The sequence below is a fragment of the Dromaius novaehollandiae genome, chromosome 3, assembly GCF_036370855.1.
Source record: "Dromaius novaehollandiae isolate bDroNov1 chromosome 3, bDroNov1.hap1, whole genome shotgun sequence".
NCBI lineage: Eukaryota > Metazoa > Chordata > Aves > Casuariiformes > Dromaiidae > Dromaius > Dromaius novaehollandiae.
In genome coordinates, this window is record NC_088100.1 from 20,197,923 (window position 1) to 20,217,773 (window position 19,851).

Consider the following 19,851-nt stretch of genomic DNA (forward strand, 5'->3'; position numbering starts at 1 on the left):
CCTAAGTTCCTAATTCACAAGCTAATGATAAATGCCTAAAACTAGGTAGGAACATCTGGACTTGTGAGTTCAGCATCTTGCAGGACTAAAGTATCTCACATGGGATTGTATCAAGAAGAAACTTACCACCGAACCTCTGACGGAACTCTAGAGGAACGCCAGTATGGTAACGATTTGAAATTTTCTCTGCCCACTGCAACATAAAAATGATTATCTTCTAAGCCATCTGAGCTATGCACTGCATGACCATCCATCGTGTACAACCTGTTATCAAAAGAAACACAAGGAATGTAAATGAGTAGTTCTGTTACATGTATTATCCATTCAAACTGTATGTGTATACTACCTAGGACTCAAGCCGGGGACTTTTGGTAGTCCTGTAGCAGTTCTCCCGTGGATAAGCTCCCATCCCACCTCCACCACACATAGTGTCCCTCTCATCTTCACTACCCCCATTAAAATATGAGCACAACACAGGACGTATAAGAGCTCCTGGAAGAAGCTCACCTCAGGCATATCAGTCTGTATTTCCCAGTCAAGAAAAGACTGTCTGAAACTGCACAAATTTCCAACATACGGGTCTAAACTCCAAGGAAAATAAACTGATGATACGCAACAGAGATTCATCTCCTGACAGAAGGGGAGATCTGTCTCCTCTTTTACACAGAACATAGCAGGGGTAATCATCACTTAAACATTATGTCCCATGACATAGAGGAGAAGATTCCAGCACATTTTCCAAACCTTTCACATCTCAGAAATGTTGATATGTAAGCACCACAGTCGTTCCTGCAGGCAGGTAGTACTGCATAGTACAACATGTAGTTCTGGTGGGATATATGTCTCAAAGGTAACTTTTTAAAATGTTAATCAGGTACTATAACCTCTGGAAGGAGGTTGAGATCATATCCAGAATAGAGACTTACATCAACGTCCTATTTGGTAGGTGTGAAGCCACATTTGACATACATACACATGCAGTCTAGCATAAAGAGTAATCTGGATGTAAAGGAGCAGGAGTTTCAGACCTGCCAGACAAGCACTTACAGTTGTCTGAGGACAGACAGATCCACTCCAAGGAGTGAAATAATTCTTTTAGATCCTTAAGGGAAGATCTTCCACAGCTTATTGCATTTCTCTGAGCATGCTGAAAGAATGGAGCCAAGTGGTTTGATTCCCCACTATTTGCAATGTTACAAACCAGGCTTCATCCAGGGTTGTCTGATGCAGCATTCCTTATTCAAGCAATTCATTTTCCATGCAGGCCATCTTATTAGAAGTCCTGTAATTCATCAAACTGTAGGAGTACTACAATGCATCCTGAAAGCCTGTTTGACATCGAAAACTGACACAACACAGAGGAGTATAGACATCTCTGAATATGCCCTAACCTTTACATTTCCTGAAAGCAGAGCTGAGCCTGCCAGGCTCTTTTTGAAGTTCCTGCCACTGCAAGCAACTTTAGGGACAGGTATGAAACTAAGAAAATACACCCTGACTGAAGGATCTGGTAATGGCCACCCACTGCTAGATCAAAGCTTTAGGAAAAAAGGCTCACTCTAAAATGGGTAGGCTATTTGGTAAAGCTATCCAAAATACAGAATGCAAGCAGTTAATACCAGTGAAAGTGCTGAGAGGGACAAATGCAGACTCAAACAGAGTGCTAATTAATGCACCCTGTTATCCAACAGCAGGAAACAGCAGTGTACATGCTAAAATTATCCAGCCAGAGAAGTTCCAAGGAAGATCTCATGTCTCTAGCTGACAAATCACTAGAGAAAAAGAACTAATGTAGAAAGGAAGACATCAATGGAAAACTCTCTGATTCTTTCTAAAGCACATGCTAAGCCTGCTCATTCTGTTCTGAAACAGGGAAAAACTCCAAGGACATCAAAGGATGTGGGACTTAGCAACAAGACCATGTTCCATGGAATCATTAGGTCAAGGTTGATTCAAAACCGATCAGACTGGGAATGGCAGAGGAAAAGCATTCATTGGCTTGAGAGCTAGCCTGATGGGACCAAGCCCTCTCCCTCTGTTTCCCAGGGTTCGGGCATGCTCCACCTTCCATCATGATTCTGACAGAAAGGGTAAGAGAATAGTTTGTAAAGACATACATTCACACTGAAATGGTGCCCCACAAAACTGATGTGTGCAGGCAGGCCATCAGCTGATGTGCAGTCTCAAAGTCCACAGTTTAATGACAATGGACTCTGAAAGGAAGCATGACAATTCAGCAAGACCACATTCCTTAGAAAAACCTTACAGACGTCAGCCAATGGTATACCTCTCTGATTGCCTTGAGTTCTGGTTGAATAAGGCCTAAATAAGGGGAGACTTCCTTCTTGGCTATTCCATAAAACCTTGTCACATAGTGAACTATTCAGTGAGAAACAATCCTTTAGATCCCTTGACAACAGATATGTAAAGATGAAATCTCTTTACAGGAACTGCTCCTGCCTATGTAAAAAGATAACATGAATCTAACAACTGAAATGCACAAAACAATTGTAACTGTGAATTTGTGTAGCTTTGAAAAAAAAATGCAGACAAATTAGTGTCTTATTTTAAGTGAGACTGACACCATCTGGATGAAAATTGACTATGAGTTCTAAGAATAACCATTTTCTTAAAAAAAAAAAAAAAAAGACAGAGAGAAAGAGTATAGATCAGATGTTTGGGTTTAAACCTTCTCTGTTCTTCTAGATAAAGTAATTGCTACCAACAACGAACAAAAGGAAGAACATGTCGCCAAAGGTTTTCCCATTAAGAAAATGAAAACTTGATTTAAATCTTATCACAGTACCAGATTTTTAAGTAGGGGAAAGTGTTTTGTTATATCTGTCATAAACAGAATGCAGGACTGCACAAAAACCTACAAAATGAGGAAGCAGAGTAAAATAACCATCAGACGGATGGTTCGGATGACTGGATGGATTAGTTCACATAACTGAACTAATAGAAAACTTCATATCCAATAAGAACGTAGCATCACAAGCAGGCAAGTTGACAACTGGGTGTCATAACAAAAGTATACACCAAGCTATGAACTTTGATTATTTAGACAGAACGCTGCCATTTGCCACATGCAAGGATGTACTTAAGCACAGAATATCCATCTTCATTCAACTCCCAGAGCCATCCAACATTGTCTTGAAAGATAAGGCAAGCCAGTGTTGATTCTAATAATCTCAGGATGGACCGACTCTGGTTTCAAAATCTCTTGCATCCTTTTGTAAGGAGGCTCAGTACGTCCCTCTACTCCCAGATCCACTTTCAATATAGACACTTAAATGCAAAGATCTGACAGAGACATCGTAATAATACACCTCTTGAAAAGTCCCCAGAAGCAAACTAATCTGCCTTGTGAAGCAATGTCATTCTGAAAAACTGAAGACTTCTAATATCTGGAATTGGACTCCAAGCTTGATTCCTTTTGTAACCAGAAGGTATCTGTCATTGGGCCCTCTTCCTCTAGGATCAACTCTAGCAACTCCCTCCTTCCTCTAGAAGCTTTTTGATCTATCCATCTGGAGGTGGACTTGCAGGACTCTCAAGTCCATGTATGGGAGCCAAAAGTACATCAATAGGCAAGGAGAATTTTGAGGGCAATGAAAGCAGACAACATCTGTTATAGTTTATTTTGGCTCAGAAGATCTTTTATTAGATGCTAGCCTTTAAGACGCAATCATACATACAAATCTCAGTTGCCTAATCAGTGGCATCTAATGCCATTGCAGATGCCTTACAGAATCTGAGACACACAAAAGATGAGAGGGGAGCAGGGCATGGGACTCCTGAAGCCTCATGTCACTCTGAGGCAGCAGATGGAAAACAGGCAGGATATACTAGAGGATCTCAAACAGCTGTCATTACCTATAAGAATTTCACCTCAGAAGTTTTTATGCTGGCAGCAGTAACAAACTGTCATGATAAAAAGATTCAATGATGTTGAAAGATGTCTTAATGGCATAGAAATAAATATGAAACAGTTTTACACAACAGGAAACACAGAAAAATGGCTTAATAAAGCCAACCGACTGAGGGGAACTGAAAGGGAAGCATATGCCATGCCTATTTTACAGTAGTATAGACTCCAGCAAAAGGAGGAAGGCTTGGGGCAGTTCCAACTGCATTCTCCATTGCATTATGTATAGGCAAATCATGGCAAGAAACACAGATGTAATAAAGTTGTTGTTGGCATCTTAGAGGAAATAGTAGATGATTGAGGCAAGGCATTTTGAAAGGGCATCTGGGCTTGACCAGAGACTCAATATGAGCCACAGAAAAAAATCACTGTGACCCAACTGTAATGGTGAGGATAAAAGATAGATGTGGTGCACATTCTTCTCTTTTATACTACATGTCACATATGGAGGAGATAGAGAAGGAATGCATCCCCACAGTGAATAACGAGGCTAACAGCTCCAGCACTTGCACATATGTACACTCTCTCAAAAGAGAAATAAATGTTATGAGATAAATAGAAAATAATGTAATATAAGCATCAGCAGTATTTCAATGCTTCACAAAACCACGATTCAAAAAAAATAAAAGGAGTACAATAATAGGCTTATAAAATTCAAGTTCCAAACTAAAACATTAATTTAAGAAGTCTACTCAGTCTGTAAGGCCTTGAACAGCAGGTTCTACGTGAAGTAAGACAGTGAGAGACAGCCATATTTATAGAATAATACATGCTAAAGTTACAAAATGATTTGTACAAAGAAGTAATATTCTCCGTGGAAAGCGATGTGTTCACAAGCTGTAAATGTGTGGTTTAGTAGTCTGCAGTCCTGAATTCTTCAAACATTGTTACAGATATGGAAGCAGAACAATTAACTAATTCTAAGTAAGCATAGGTCCTGAGAGATATATGGGCAAATAATGTAACAAAGAAAACAGCTCAGTGTAAATTCCTTTTTTATTTGTAGCTTTCAAGAACAATTCTGCTGCCAGGTAAACACTTTCAACATATGGATAGATCTCAACGGAACAGTTGTTTAGAAAGATGGTTGCTTCAGAAAGAATCATTGAGCCATTTTGAAGTTAAAATAAGTAAGATGGACGTAATAACACCTGAAAGATTTTGACACCTTAAAAATTTCCCCTAAGAGGACTCTTTGAAGTGTAAGGATTCTGACCCTTACAATCAGAGGAGAGACCACATAAAGGAAAAGATATTTTATCAGTTTTTGATAGATTTCTAAGCACAAAAGATAAAAAATTTCATTTATGTCCTGAGAAATTGAGCTTTATCTAAAAAGGTAGAACACTTTTCTTTCATCTTGCTTAATTTCTCAAGTGATATACTTACTTACCCATATATTTTTGTTTACAAACTGAATATGATCAAAAATAAATAATCATTAATAGAAACCACTGACTCAAGAAGAAATCTGTCTGAACTTGCATCATAATTTTAAATTTTAAATCCCATTTCACAATTGAAACAGCATTTAATCTTGTCTTTACTACATTAACACTTGCCCATTTAATCTTACTGACCTATCTTGTGCAGCTGTAAGAATCTCTTCTATGATTTCTATAATCTTATACATTAATTGCTGTAGTTTACTAGGACGTCCATTTCTTAAACTAAAATACAGCATACACCAATGCTCTGTAAATATCAGACCAACTCCTACTAAATAGGAGCAAGATATCCCAGGTCATGTCCTCATGTTCAGTATTATGTGATTGCATATTAGTTGCATTCATGGTTCCAGCTGGCTGGAAACATGGACTTTGTTAATGTATGATTGTCTGCACTGTGGCCACACACAAAGAAAAAAAGAAATACACATTGTAAGGATTGTTAACTCTCAGAAGCTTGAAAAAACCCTGCTTTTGATAAATAGCTTCTTCATATATTGCTAATCAAACAGTGGAACACCATAATCTGATGTGTGCTATGTGAATGATATACGAACAAAAAGAGTGACGAACTGTCAGACTAAGCATTTTTATTGGGCATATTAAATTATTCATTGTTTCTTACCTGTGAACACCTCCTGAACGAAGAAACATTTTTTCATTAATTAGGGCAAGAACGCAATTCCAGTTTTTCAGAGTAAACCTGGGTATGATAAATTTTATAGGTGGCTTGATCATCTCTCCATTGCTGAAAACACTGCCAAAAGGCAAAGAAGGCATCTTTCTTTAGTAAAGAAAGTAATAAAAACCAGAAAGACAAAATATATCAATTTGACAATACGTGGTAGCCTCGATAACTATTAGCATTGCCAGTTCATTTTAAAACTCAGCCTATTTCATTCAGCTTTAAAACTCATTCATAAAAATATAGGACTGTATCCTTAATATGCTTCTATCGGACATGATGGATGAGTCAACAGCAAAATATATCGTCCTTTAGACTTCAGTTACTTTGTCTCCATGTTATCCAAAGATATCCTCATGATCTCCAGCACAAATGAGCACAAATGAGTAGTCAGCATGGATTTATGAAGGGGACATTATGCGTCATCAACCTGATAGCCTTCTAGGATGAAAAGACTAGTTCGGAGAATGAGGGGAGATGAATGGATATTGTTTATCTTTACTTTAGCAAGGTTTTCAACACTGTCACCCATAACATCCTCATTGACAAACTGATGAAGTATGGACTAGGTAAGTGGACAGTGAGGTGGGTTGAAAACTTGCTGAACTGCCAGGCTTCAAGGGTTGGGATCAGCAGCACAAAGCTCACCTGCTGGCCAGTTACCAGTGCTATGCCCCAGGGATCAACACTGTTTAACATCTTCTTTAATGACCTAGGCAATGGGACAGAGTGCACCCTGAGCCAGTCTGCAGACAATGCAAAACTGGGAGGAATGGTTGCTACAGCACCATCAGTGGCTGTGCCACCATTCAGAGGGACCTCAACAGGTTGGAGAATGGGCCAACAGGAATCTCACAAAGCTCAACAAAGGGAAATTCAAAGTCTCGCACCTGGGGACAAATAACCCTGGGCACCAGTAAAGGCTGGGGGACATCCAGCTCAAAAGCAGCTTTGCAATAAAGAACTTGAGGGTCCTGGTGGACAATAAATTGGCCATAAGCCACCAGTGTGCCCCTGTGGCAAAGAAGGCCAATAGCATCCAGGGCAGCATTAGGAAGAACGTCACCAGCAGGTCGAAGGAGGTGATCCTTCCTCTCTATTCAGCACTGATAGGGTCACATTTGCAGTGCTGTGTCCAGTGCTGGGCTCCCCAGCACAAGAAAAACATCAACATACTGGAGTGAGTCCAGAGAAGGGCCACAGTGATGATGAAGGGACTGGAGCATCTGACATATAAGAAGCTGAGAGAGCTGGGACTATTTAGGCTGGAGAAGAGGAGGCTCAGGGGGAATCTCAGCCATGTGTATAAATACCTGATGGGGAGGAGTAAAGAAGATGGTGCCAGACTCCTCTCAGTGGTATACAGTGACAGGACAATAGGCACAAACTGAAATATGTGAAATTCCACTTAAACATAGGAAAGACTTTTTTACAGTGAGGGTAGTCAAATACTGGAACAGGTTAGCCAGAGACTTTGTGGAGCCTCCATCCTTGGAGAAATTCAAAACCTGATTGGGCATGGCCCTGGGCAACATGCTCTTTGACTCTGCTTTCAGCAGGGGTCTGAACTACATGATCTCCAGAGGGCCCTTCCAACCTCAACTATTTTGTGACTCTGTGTGATTCTGTGATCAGTAGTACACTCTCTAAACCCATGTCTTATTTTCCCATTTTTTCCTTTTCCTTTTTTCTCTTCTTTCAATATAGACTCTTCTCCCAACTCCTGATTACACTTAATCAAGAGAAGAATGCTTAGATTGCTTTCCTCTTCCGCATTGACTAGAATCTCCTTATTAACAATTATGTTGTCCCATTAAAAAAAAAAAAGAATAAGGCCACCTCTCTCAGCCTATAGGATTATGCCTCCTTTCTGTTTGAATTTCTTCACTTCTTTCTATTATTTCAAAAATTTAAGTTTCTTCTATACCTTCTGAAGATTCTCTGAAATTCACAACTTGTTCGTTCATGCATTATTTCATACAGTTCATACAATATTTCCCTTTCCTGTCACTAATGACAGCAATCTTAATATTCAGTTTACCTAATTTTCACTCAATAAATCTATTCACTTTTTTGACATTGCATCTTACAGCTGAAAATCCCTCACAAAGTTTCACCTACAACATTTTTCTCTAATAAATAATTCTCTAATAACAATTTATACCTTAACATCACAACATGTGACATGGCAAAAACATCTAATACATGCAAATATTTTCAACTACGTTGTAATATTTATAATTTCTACCACAAGTTCAATATTCTATTATAGCCAGTCTCTCCCTCAAAACAACAATGGCACCATAAAAAGCTAGTTACGGCCTAACATAGCTGAGAAGCTGATCCAACTTATAAGAAAAAGTAACTGACCTACTATGAATACAGCATTTTGGTAACAGGTTACCTTGTTTTGTGACTGAAAAAAAGGGATTGTACAGAAGCCAGCACTGTCAAATCTACAGCTGCAGAAAATACTGTTTCAGTAGGGGATTTTCGGTCTAGGCTGAAACTAGCTATTTCACACTGACAATTGCGCAAACCTGCTCTAAGGTGCTTTAGAAAGTATCTTGTGTATCTTCATCCCCACAAACTTTTAATGATCACCCATGTAAATAAAATAGGAATCTGAAGCTGCTTCTGCATAGTATAAGAGACTTAACATAATTTAAACAGCATAACATTCAATTAATTAACATTTATTAATTTAATAATTCTTTATCCAGATAAGATTTAAATGCTCAGTATGGAACAGCTTTTTCCCTTCCTTTTCTTTTGTAACTGCCAATGAATTACTTTGTTATTTGAAAATCAACACATTTTATGTTTTAATCACCCATTTAGCTTCGAAGTGCCATAATACCACTTCCTCTATAGGTAAAAATACTGTGGCAAGCAAAATGCTTTTCAAGAACACGTATTCAAACTTTTTTAAGCCAAAAAAAAAAAAAGGCCTAGGACAAGTCCTAGCACACTGTGTCAAGTTTCAGCCAAGAGCAAATATTTATGTCTGGATGCCACTTTAAAACAACATCTTGAAATAATAAAGGTTGTATTTGGAAAGAAGTTTGGGGCCATCTAGTGGAACTTTCAGTATATTAATATAAAACCTGGGGATATACACTGAAATAAAGCGTTCAATTTGCCAAAAAAAAAATAATTATCCCATTCGTTATTTTGAGAAATTATTTTCTCAAATATACTGTAAGTAGACAACTTTTGTAGATCTAACATAAGAAAAAAAATAGAACTTACTATTATTGTGAAATATAAATGTGCAGAATAATCCTCTGAGGGATGATTTAGAAACTTCATCCCTAGAAACATATAAATCTAGACTAGGCAAAGAAAATATACTGTAGAGTACAAGGCAAGGCAGCCATGGGAATGAATTACATGACCTAAAGAATCTTTTACATCCTTAAATTCTGTTATCTTCATTTGCCTATGGAAGACATACCAGTGTTTGAGAATTATTCAATAAAATAAGCACTCTCTTCCTCTCCTTAAAGGAGCAATTCAGCACATATATAATGTTAGAGATGCTCTTCAATTTATATTTTTAACCTTAGCTCTTGATTTTGACATTGGAATTATGTATGACGGCTTCATTACAAAAAAAATAAGTATTTTGACATTAGCCTGATGGTAACATTTCCTACATCAAATCTCTTCTCTGAGAATTAAAACAACTTAGTATTTATTTCCAGGTACAGTTAAAAGATTATTGGCTTTAACCAGCAAACCCTTCAATAGGATTTATCATGATTGCTTCAAAGATCTCTACAATACAGTTCCAGATAAGACCATACCAAGCTTTGAGGATAACAATCTACTTATATACATGAAAAATACATGCCACTTTCAGTGTTGTCTTGAACATAGAATTAATTTTACATTTCTACTTATCAGAGTCCCAGTCTACTGATTCTCAACTAATGATGCAAACACATTTATTCTTCCTGAGCTTCTCCTGTAACAGACAAGTTGTTATGTGGAGATAATAGAAAAGGTCATACAAAAATGGTTTAGCTTAACAATGACCTAGCAAAACCTGCAGACCCTTTTGATCTCTCTGTTTTTGCAACTTGTTATAATTACATGTGTGTGCACACTGTCATAATTACCTGAATTATTAGTAGGTAAGCTGAAATTGAATTAAAAATTAGATATCCAACATTTACAAACTTCTACTAGTAGCCCTTCTCTAGTTATACCACTTGGAATGCTCATCATTTTAAATAACAGCTGTTCTGTTAAATAAATCTTAACATAACATTCTAGCACTGAGACACAAAGTATTACTATCCTTTCTGCTTCATATTCAACACTTTACCTCCCCATTCTTGCACAGCTGAACCGTTCTCGTCTTACTATGTAGAAAGCATCACATCTCCAAAGGAGATGACATTACTTGAATTTTGTAATACACATTACTTAGGTAATGGAGCTTGTTGGTTAGAACAGTAGCCACAGCCCACCCGTTCTTGTGCCTAGTGAGGGTGAGCTGAGACATATGGGACAGAAGTGTGGTTTATCATTCTGGTTTATTATTCTGAGAGAGTTTATGGAATACAGGACATAAATCTATAAGAAAACAGGTTTTGTTAGCAACTAACAGAATTGCTTGCTCATATTCTCCATTCATGACACACTACTGCTTTAGAAATCTCTGTGTTGCTTTATGATTCCAATAGATTTTTTCTAAATAACCCCTGATTACGTGTCATTTTACCATGTTATCCATGATGTACACATTTTTTATCATATAATAGTTTCAAATATTATATAATGGGTCTTTTTGTATTTCACTAGCACTGAACAAGTATGCACACAATATATTCTGTCATTCTCACCTCATTTCTTTTATCCTTAAGAATACTTGGGGGAAAAATTGACATACTATTATATCATCCAAACTTAATTCAAATCAGTAGGATCTAGGAAGTATGTAAATATAGACAGAATTTGAACATTCTGAATTATGCTTGGTATACCAGAGTTTCACTACAAACATTTAGCTTTTAACTGAACATGGACATTTGGGAGTTTGTATATAGTATTAGAGTAGAAAACTTAAAAGCAAATGTAAATGTGTGGTTTATAACACACTTACTTGATATAACGTGGCTTATTAGAAATACATTGCCATCTGGAAGGCACACGGATAGCACTGTGAACTACTGGTTTAATCTGCAGAAAAAATAAATCATACATCATTAGCTGATGCAAGATGTTTAAAATACTTTATTCTCACAAGCATTCCTTAAACATAAACACTAGTCCCAGTTTCAAATGCTATCTTTGTTCAGCACAATATGTTACATTATCAATATTTTGGAAAATCTGTCATACTTGAAAAATCCCAAGATTTTCACTGTTCTATGTCTTCTGTCCTAGAGAACCTGTGTCATGTTCATTCATGATTTGTCCAAAAGAGGATTCTGTTCTGAAGCAACAGACACAATTTAATCAACCAGGGAAGTCGCTGTCAAATGGCCTGATAAGCTCTCTCCCCTGAGGAAACAACCTGCCGCCATAGCATTTCCAATACTTGCTAAGCTAAGAAGTGAAAAACTGAGACTTGGAATCAAAAAGGATTTCCCACACAGGAGTCCAAACCAGAATAAAGACCTAAATATTTATGGTAAGTAGGCCAGTAATTTTAAAACCTGTTTTCCCTGCCTACTGAAAAACAGACATTCCTGGCAACATTTTGTTTTATGCCATATAAAGCCCTCTTCACATCATTAATGATGCTGAAGTGATTATAAACTTTTATGTAACTTCGACCTATTCATCCAATGGCTACTGACATAGCAAATAACAGAATCTGATCAGACTAAAACCAGTAATAACTGTCATTATCTTAGTTTCACACGCACCTCTGTCACACAATATGGAAGCATTTGGTTTTGGAGCTGTACACAAATGATTCCGTTATATCCCCAGACTGTTACTTTCACTCTTTCACACCCCCTTCTTCCTCTGATCCAACAGTAACATATATGCTGTGATGAGGAACCAGTACGAACAAAGATTTTGCTGCTAATGTTGATGGCAAAAGTAGGAAAGCATAAATCTTCTCTCCAGCTTAAAACCTGTCCTTAGATGTAAAAGCTGTAAGTGCAGTGGAAAAATAAAAGGTGCTTAGAATCAGTTAGTCAGAGATCTTCCATGATGGCATTCTATCAGCAGATGTATAAGGCAAGGAGATGGTTAGACATAAAAATTCACAACATCCATTTTGACTTTCATTTCATATTTAGCCTTTAATCAGGCTCACTGGCTATATCTATACCAACATACTAAAAAGGTCCAGGGAGCTGAGGACATAAGGCATGGAATAGCTCATATCCATACCTAAATTCTCTTTATGGGATATTCTATACAGCTCATAGGAAGTGCTAACCTTAAAAGACACTGGGAGAGTGCCAGCTGGCATTGGCCAAATATGTGTCAGGGACTATGTGAAAAAATTAAAAATTTTGTTCTATCATATGCCAGGGCTCAAGCCCACATCCTGGCCCTGTCCATACTAGTATGAAGGTGGCCACTGAGTACTGCTACTGTTCTAGATGGAGTATATATATTAACTACTGTTGATAGGCTGCAATTTTTTTCTTTTTAGTCCTCTTATTTCCATTATAGCTATCAATTTTCTAGCTGAAAAGAATATTTCTGGAGCACAACAAAGCTCTTAGACTGGTCAAATACAGTGGAACAATGCATCACAAAGTCCTGGTCTCACAGGTCCCATCCAGACACGGACTTGCTGCAACTATACTAGTAAACGAAACAGTGACAACGCCTATTCTCCAGCTCCAACACCACTTGACATCATCTGACTATTCCATAATATTAAGCTCACTTAGTCTCCAAAACACAGTTCATGCCTATTTTGAATGGTCTGTGGCCCATTCTAACTTCCAGCTGTGAACTGGTGTACAAGTTGGTCCAGGCCAAAAGCATGTCAGGGACTGTCCTAAAAATTTAACAGATTATCAAGAGCCAGTACTCAAACATGTTCTAGGAGACTGTTTAAGGTATTAGTACAGATTCAGTCAAAGGGAAATATGCTCTGGCATTGTGTAATTGAGCACTACAGCCATCACATACAGATCTCCTCCTGCCCATGATCCTGGTGTTCTTTCAGTGGAAGAGAAGGTACAAGAAGAGGAGAATAAACACATAGGTCTCATCATGACACACAACCAGGACACAGCTGGAGTGACCACCTCAACCCAAGAACTGGTGGTCCCAGATACGTAAGTCATCCTCTCTGTAATCACTTAGATCTGGTCTCTGCTTTAAGTCTATATAACTGCACAAACAGAATTTGGATGGGGAGAAAATAAAATATAGCAAAAGTGGCACTTTCAGGGTGGTATTCTCTACTGCCGAAACAGTATTATAAAGTATGGCAATAAAAAGCTGTACAAAGAGAAGCACTGCTATCCAAATTAGATACAGATGTTCGTTTCATTACAATAGCTTTGATAATGTAGATTCAAGAATACAAGTTCACTAGTGTTTTTTTATTCACAGTAATTAAAATGTAATTTTAAATATGTTTTAGTATAGCATTTTACAGACTTGGATTTTATTAATTTATATCAAAGATATACCAAAGTGATAACCCAAAATTTCAAGAAAAAACCTTCTTATATAAAAGTTGCCTGGGACTAACTCTGTTTTCCAGTTTACTTTCAGTAAAAATGGGACAAATTCAGTGAAGCCAGCAGCTCAGCCCAGTTCATTTTCATTGTATTTTACTACGAATGTAATGACAGAGGGAAAAAATAACTGTTGAAAATCTCTGTTTTAAATTGTTTTCCAATTATAATACAAAATGTAGAATCTTACCTAAGGCCCTTCCCATTTAGCTTTTATGAATCCAAAGCCTATTTGCATTCAGCGCCGTATGGCAGAATGCAAAGAACCTATGCAGAGGATAATCACTAGGTCTAACTGGCTAAGCACACCCAAAGGAACTCTATATTGTACACAATCTGTACCACGTTGACTGAGACTAGGGTTTACATCAAATGTGTAGTGAGACTGGACTAAAAATCAAACATTCTGTGAGACAGCACACATATCTAGTGGTTGAACTCTGCATTATCTGCACAGGGACATGACTTGACAAAACATATATTGGACTCATTATATACATGATACAGATTTACTCTGTGTATACACATGCAATATTCAGGGCTTCCTGTATGTCTAAAATTGCCCTCCTTATGTTTGCTTTAATTCTAGCAGAAGTCTTTTATACTTAAGACTTATTTTGAGGATTCAAATGGGACTTAAACAGGGCACATCTTTTCATTTTATCTGTTATGTCTCAGACAATAAAGAGTTATCGTAACGATAAACACAGCAAAGATGTGGCAATGCAAATGTACATCTTGCAGGTCAAACTGCCAAAAATGACTAAGAGAGGATATGCAGTTTAGCATCCCTGCATCTACGTCAATACTGGCCTCAAAAACTTGCTATAATAAATGGACATTATACAGTTAAAACCCATTGCAAAATAAGAAGTTACAAAAATGGGCTATATGTACTCCATGTGACTAAGCCTTATTAGATATAGCTTTACGTTAGGTTTTAATTCTGAACTTTTCTCGTCCTCTGTTCCAGTTCAAATTCCAATGAGCTAGCTTAATGCCTATGTGGTCTAAGAAAACCTCTTTGGCTGCAGAGTGGAATAGAACATGGAAGGCCTTACTTAGCCAGCATAAGTTTCAGGTGAGATGAAAACCATCCGAGATCAAAGGACATTGCAGTGCCTGAATCTCCCAAATAAACTGTGAGCCTGGCCATGCTGTATTTTGGACAAAGCAGGAAAAGAGCTGGGAAATTTCCCCAGCTAAAGCCAAAGATTCAGGGGCAGGTCACACAAGCTGTATGAACATAGTGCATCTCTCAGAACAGATATTGGTCTTGGTATAACTGATTCTTCTTTGATTCTTAGCTGAAGGAAGACAGTGAACAAACTCTTGAGGTTCTGTCTAGGCCTATTTATTGTGTTTCTACAATCAAGAGTACTGATATGCTCAGCAGACAGTGCAACTCACTACCAATAACTAGTCTGGACTAGATGATCTCCGGAAGGCTCTTCCAACCTCAGTTATTCTGTAACTCTGAGATAACTGCTAAATGTGTGCTAAATGTGTGTATTATAGCTAATGCTGTCTGAACTACTATGTACTTGCACAGGCTACTGCAAAGAGCATAGAAGTGCAATTACTCTTAATTCTACTTGATCTACTTCTTGTTACTCTTAATTATGAAAAATTCAGAAAATAATTTATTGTCAGTCAACTGATAATTAAATAGTTAGACAATATAAACAAATGAAAATTAGGAGAAACTGCAAGATTAACATATCTTTGTATCAAAATTTAGGATAATAAATATCTGGTGTATTGATACTACTACCATACCATATTCTTCCCTTAAATATTATATTTTAACTGTTAAATACAAATGATACAAACAAAGTAATGAATGGATATTTTTTATAGTAATTTAAACACTTACCATCACTTCTTTCCTTTTCCCCTGTTGCTTTTTAATTCCTATTTCAAAATAACTGTAATGGAAAAAAGATAATGTAGGTAAAACTTGTTCATTTGTGTATCAAAAGAAAAGGGACAATCTAAAAATACTTTGGCCTCATTGTAATATCCTTATCTAGTGACTAAGAGAAAACTGCTAGTAGCAGTACATCAGCTTACAGCAGTTGGAAACTAAACATTACGCACTTTGCCATCACAGTAGAACCTAAATCTCAGCCAGGTGTAGGGCTCCCTAAGTTTGGAGGAGTTAGACACCTAAGAAGGGTTACTAAAAAACCCACTCTTTAGCCAGGAATTGCCAGCCGATAGCCAGCAAGAAGTACTAGCCACATACAATTGTATGAAATCCCACACAGTAGTTTATGGAGAAAAGGAATGGGTGAGAATCCCCTCTATCAACTCTGGGTCCTAAGCCTAAAATTCTCCCTGAAATCTGCTATACACCTTCTTATGACCACAGCTGTGATTGTACCATCCATCTCCAACACAACAGCCTACTGACTAATGTACTTGCCCAGAATGCTATGTATGTACGTGTGTGTGTATATATATATATATATATTTATATTTATGCATATAGAGAGAGTGTCTTGCAGCTGGATTTACTTCACAGCTCCAGTACAGATTTCTGTAAGTCATCAATTAAAATTCAAATTTTGAAATGGTTTTGACTGTCTAAACAGGCTGATATATATGTACAACAGTAGATAGGCATCATCGTGTACATTCCAGTGATATTTTTAAATCCACAGTTCAGGCATCAACAAACTCTCTCTATGCCAAAAAAATGTGTCACACTTTATTTCTGCAGTCTTCATTTTCAGAGAAATCTGACCAAAACTTCCATGCAATCTACAGTGTCACAGCACAGCTAAACAACTATTCATGATGGCTAGCTAAACGAATTAAACTAATTTTGTTCAAGTTGAGATCAGATAACTACCTAATCTTGTTCAAGCAGAAAAGACTCTTTAATTTCACAGGAAAGTGATTGTTTCAATAGGGCTTAACTGCAGGGAGACACCTTTTCACACAAAACTTTGCAACTTTCAGATCCTCCAGAAATGCCAAAAACTAACACAGGACCACCAAAAAACAGTGCTAGCAAAAATTGACAAGCATGAGAATGAGATGTGGCATGAGGAGAGAGAGAAATAAAACTGTCTTGGTAGCTAATATGTAAGGTTATCAAAGCAGCTATGCAAGTCCAAGGGAGTCACGGCTAAGTACCCCTTGCAGTGGAGGCAATTATCTTCAGCCCAGAAGAGAGATATGCCTGTCCAAGGCTAAGTCTTACTTGTCCATGACTTCCTTTCTCTTGTTGCCATAGGCAATACTCATGTATAAAGAGACCTTTGGAATTTTCAAGAAACTATGTATATCAATTTCCTTAAGAACAAAACATATGAATCTCGGTTTCACATTCAAAATACATGGCAGTAAGTTTCTGACTATCTCCCTTAGTCATTTCGTTACAATGACACCGTGAAGAAAAACTTTTTGTTCCTGGGTATTCCTGGGAATATGGCTATTCACACAAAAATCAGCTATTCTTTAAATACTGTACAAACAAAAATATTTGCTCACAAATGTTAATATGCCAAAACTGAAAGCATAAACATGTTTTATCAGTCACTCAGGATTTGAATTCAAGTGACTGAATTCTGTTTTGCAGCAGTGAATTAGTTCTAGCACTGCACAAAAAAAGGCCACTGCCCATCTTTGTTGCTCCAGTTTCCCCAAACAGCAGTAAGAGCAGTGCATGCTTGAAGCTGACGAGGCTCCTGACTCCTTTTCCTGTACTCAAGATTCTTCAGAGCAACAGTAAAACCGAATAAATCTTACTGGTTTTAACCACCTTCCCTTTCAGCAAAATACAAACATAGAAGACTGTAGTTGTCTGTACATTTGGGAAGATAATTCATAATTTGCACAGACATTCAGGATAAAACATGTAGCATCCTAAAAGCTCAGTGATCTTTTTTGCCGTAATTTACTGTCCACTGTGAGTGGCCTCAATGGCAAAAAGTCAAAGCATGGTTTCTCTGCTGTTACAGATTTGCCTTCCCAGAGCAGGAGCATCTAAACGGTGTCTCTACCAATGCCCTAGTGTTCCATATGGCAGCAGACTAAAAATGCGACGGTAGGTTAAAATCAGCACTGAGAAGCTTTAGAGGGTGATGAACTAATTACAGCATAAAGAAAGAAAAAAACTTTGATCTGCACTATTTCCCAGAGGAGCAGCTTGGCTGAGTAAAGCTTGGGTGCCTTCTTCAATAATCAGTTTGCCTTGTCATTGTAAAGTGTGGTAGGGAAGTGTATTTTTATACCTCCTTTTCTACTCTTCCTTTTGTATTTTCAAGTGCATTTTAGCTGATACATGGTAACTTACAAAAATAAAATCCTGACAACGATAAGACAATTTATGACTAAACTGGTAAAGACAAGGAAGAAGTACGTTGACTGCTAAGCTAAAAACCATGCAGTGACAAAAAATAATTCTTGCACTTAAGTAAGTAGGAACCATCATCTGCTGCCATGAAGAGAAGGGCTGCAGGCCCACTCTTTGCAGGGGATGTCTCCGCCAGCGGGCACTGCCAGGATATACGGCAGTCAAGAAATGAACAACTACAGCCACGGCCAGCACCGCAGAGAGCCAGCGTCTGTCACCAGCTATGCTTTTCCACTGTTTCTATTTCTTTGGACGTGTAAAATCAGCGGGGCGGGGGTTCACATTTCTTCCCTGGGAGGGTTTTGATGCCACAGTGTTTGGAGGGCAAACACTGCCAAGGAGTATCACGGAGACACCTTCTGTGTAAGAGGAATAAATGAAATGAGTGGTTGGGAAAGCGCTCCTACGGCACCACAGTGGGCTGTGCGGGACGGGCTGGCATGGTGGCCACTGTGTGACGGGGCAGCATGGTGTGCACCGCGGGACGGGGCAGCGTGGTGGGCACCGCGGGACAGGGCAGCACGGTGGGCACCACGGGACAGGGCAGCACGGTGGGCACCGCGGGACGGGGCAGCACGGTGGGCACCACGGGATGGGGCAGCGCGGTGGTGCCCTCCTGCCTTTGCCCCAGGCCCATGAGGCAGCTCAGCGCCCTGCAGGCCAGATCGCTGCCCCCCACCACCAGCGGTTTCTGCTGCAGGGGGAAACTCTGTGGGCCGGGGATGGCAGCTGAAAAGTGCCGCCACTGGCAGGTTTGGCACGTTTTCTCTCCTTCCTCGCCGCGTGGCCTGGGCCGGGGGGACAATGCAGCCCGTTTGGGGCCTTGGCTCGGGGGCCCCCCCGCAGCCCAGGAAGGGCTGGGTTTGCGGGGTGGGTACGGCCGATGGCTCCCCACTTACTCCAGCTTCTTAAACCTCTCCAGGCCGGCGGCCACATATCTGCCGCCCTGCTCGAGGTCGTCCAGGCCGCGGAGGCGGTGACCCTGGCGGGGGGTGTAGAGAGCCCGTACGCCGAAGGGCGCCGCCACCGCCTCGTTGAGCTGCGCCAGCAGCGCCTCGAAGGTGGGCACGTGCCGCCGGTTGACCACAAACTTCTTGCCCGGGTAGAAGGGGTCGCCGTTGAGGTAGACGAGCACGGTGCGCGCCGGCGCCAGGTCCCCACGGCCGCAGCCTGGCAGCGGGGCCAGCGACGCCACCATGGTGCCCCGCTGGGCGACGCTCGGCGCAGCGCGGAGGCCTCGCCACTGCCCAGGCCGCCCGGCGCCACGCCCCGCCCCTCATTGCCGCCTCACCGGCCTGACGCGGCCGCCCGCGGGATTGTGACTGCAGCCGCGCAGCGCGGTGAGGCCGCCCTGGCCCGGGGCCGCGTTATCCGCTATAAACCACCGAGTTTCCGCTGTATTTCTCCGGACCAAATACCCACCGCAGCACTCACCCAGCACAGAGGTGTCCGGAGGAGAACTGCAGTACCGATAACTGCATCACTGTGTCACTGCCTTAGCGATACGCGTATCTCAGTGACACCGTTAGAGTATTGTTTCTGAAGTCAAAATTTTTATGTAAACTTTCTCATGCATAAACAAAAATACAGATTTAGAAGTCATGCTTTTTGTCAAAACTTACGTTGTCAAATACATGGATTAAGCACAGTCAAATCCGTGCATTAAGGACAGTAATATTCATGATTAATTCTTAAATGTATAAAATGCCAAATTCTACGGTAATACCTTATCTACAAATTTAAAAAAAAAA

The 19,851-nt window shown here is 39.4% G+C and overlaps 1 protein-coding gene across 1 annotated transcript in view; it reads right to left on the reverse strand.

The window, feature by feature from the left end:
• Positions 1-19,298, reverse strand: part of DCDC2C (doublecortin domain containing 2C) — a 37,928-nt gene extending 18,630 nt beyond the window's left edge. Inside the window, exons 1-5 of the mRNA XM_064508090.1 lie at positions 19,000-19,298; positions 15,611-15,662; positions 11,175-11,251; positions 6,002-6,160; positions 127-264 (exon numbers count right to left, since the gene is read on the reverse strand). Coding sequence (XP_064364160.1) covers positions 127-264; positions 6,002-6,160; positions 11,175-11,251; positions 15,611-15,662; positions 19,000-19,298 — 725 coding nt within the window. The remainder of the gene's footprint in view (positions 1-126; positions 265-6,001; positions 6,161-11,174; positions 11,252-15,610; positions 15,663-18,999) is intronic.
• Positions 19,299-19,851: the final 553 nt, after the last annotated feature.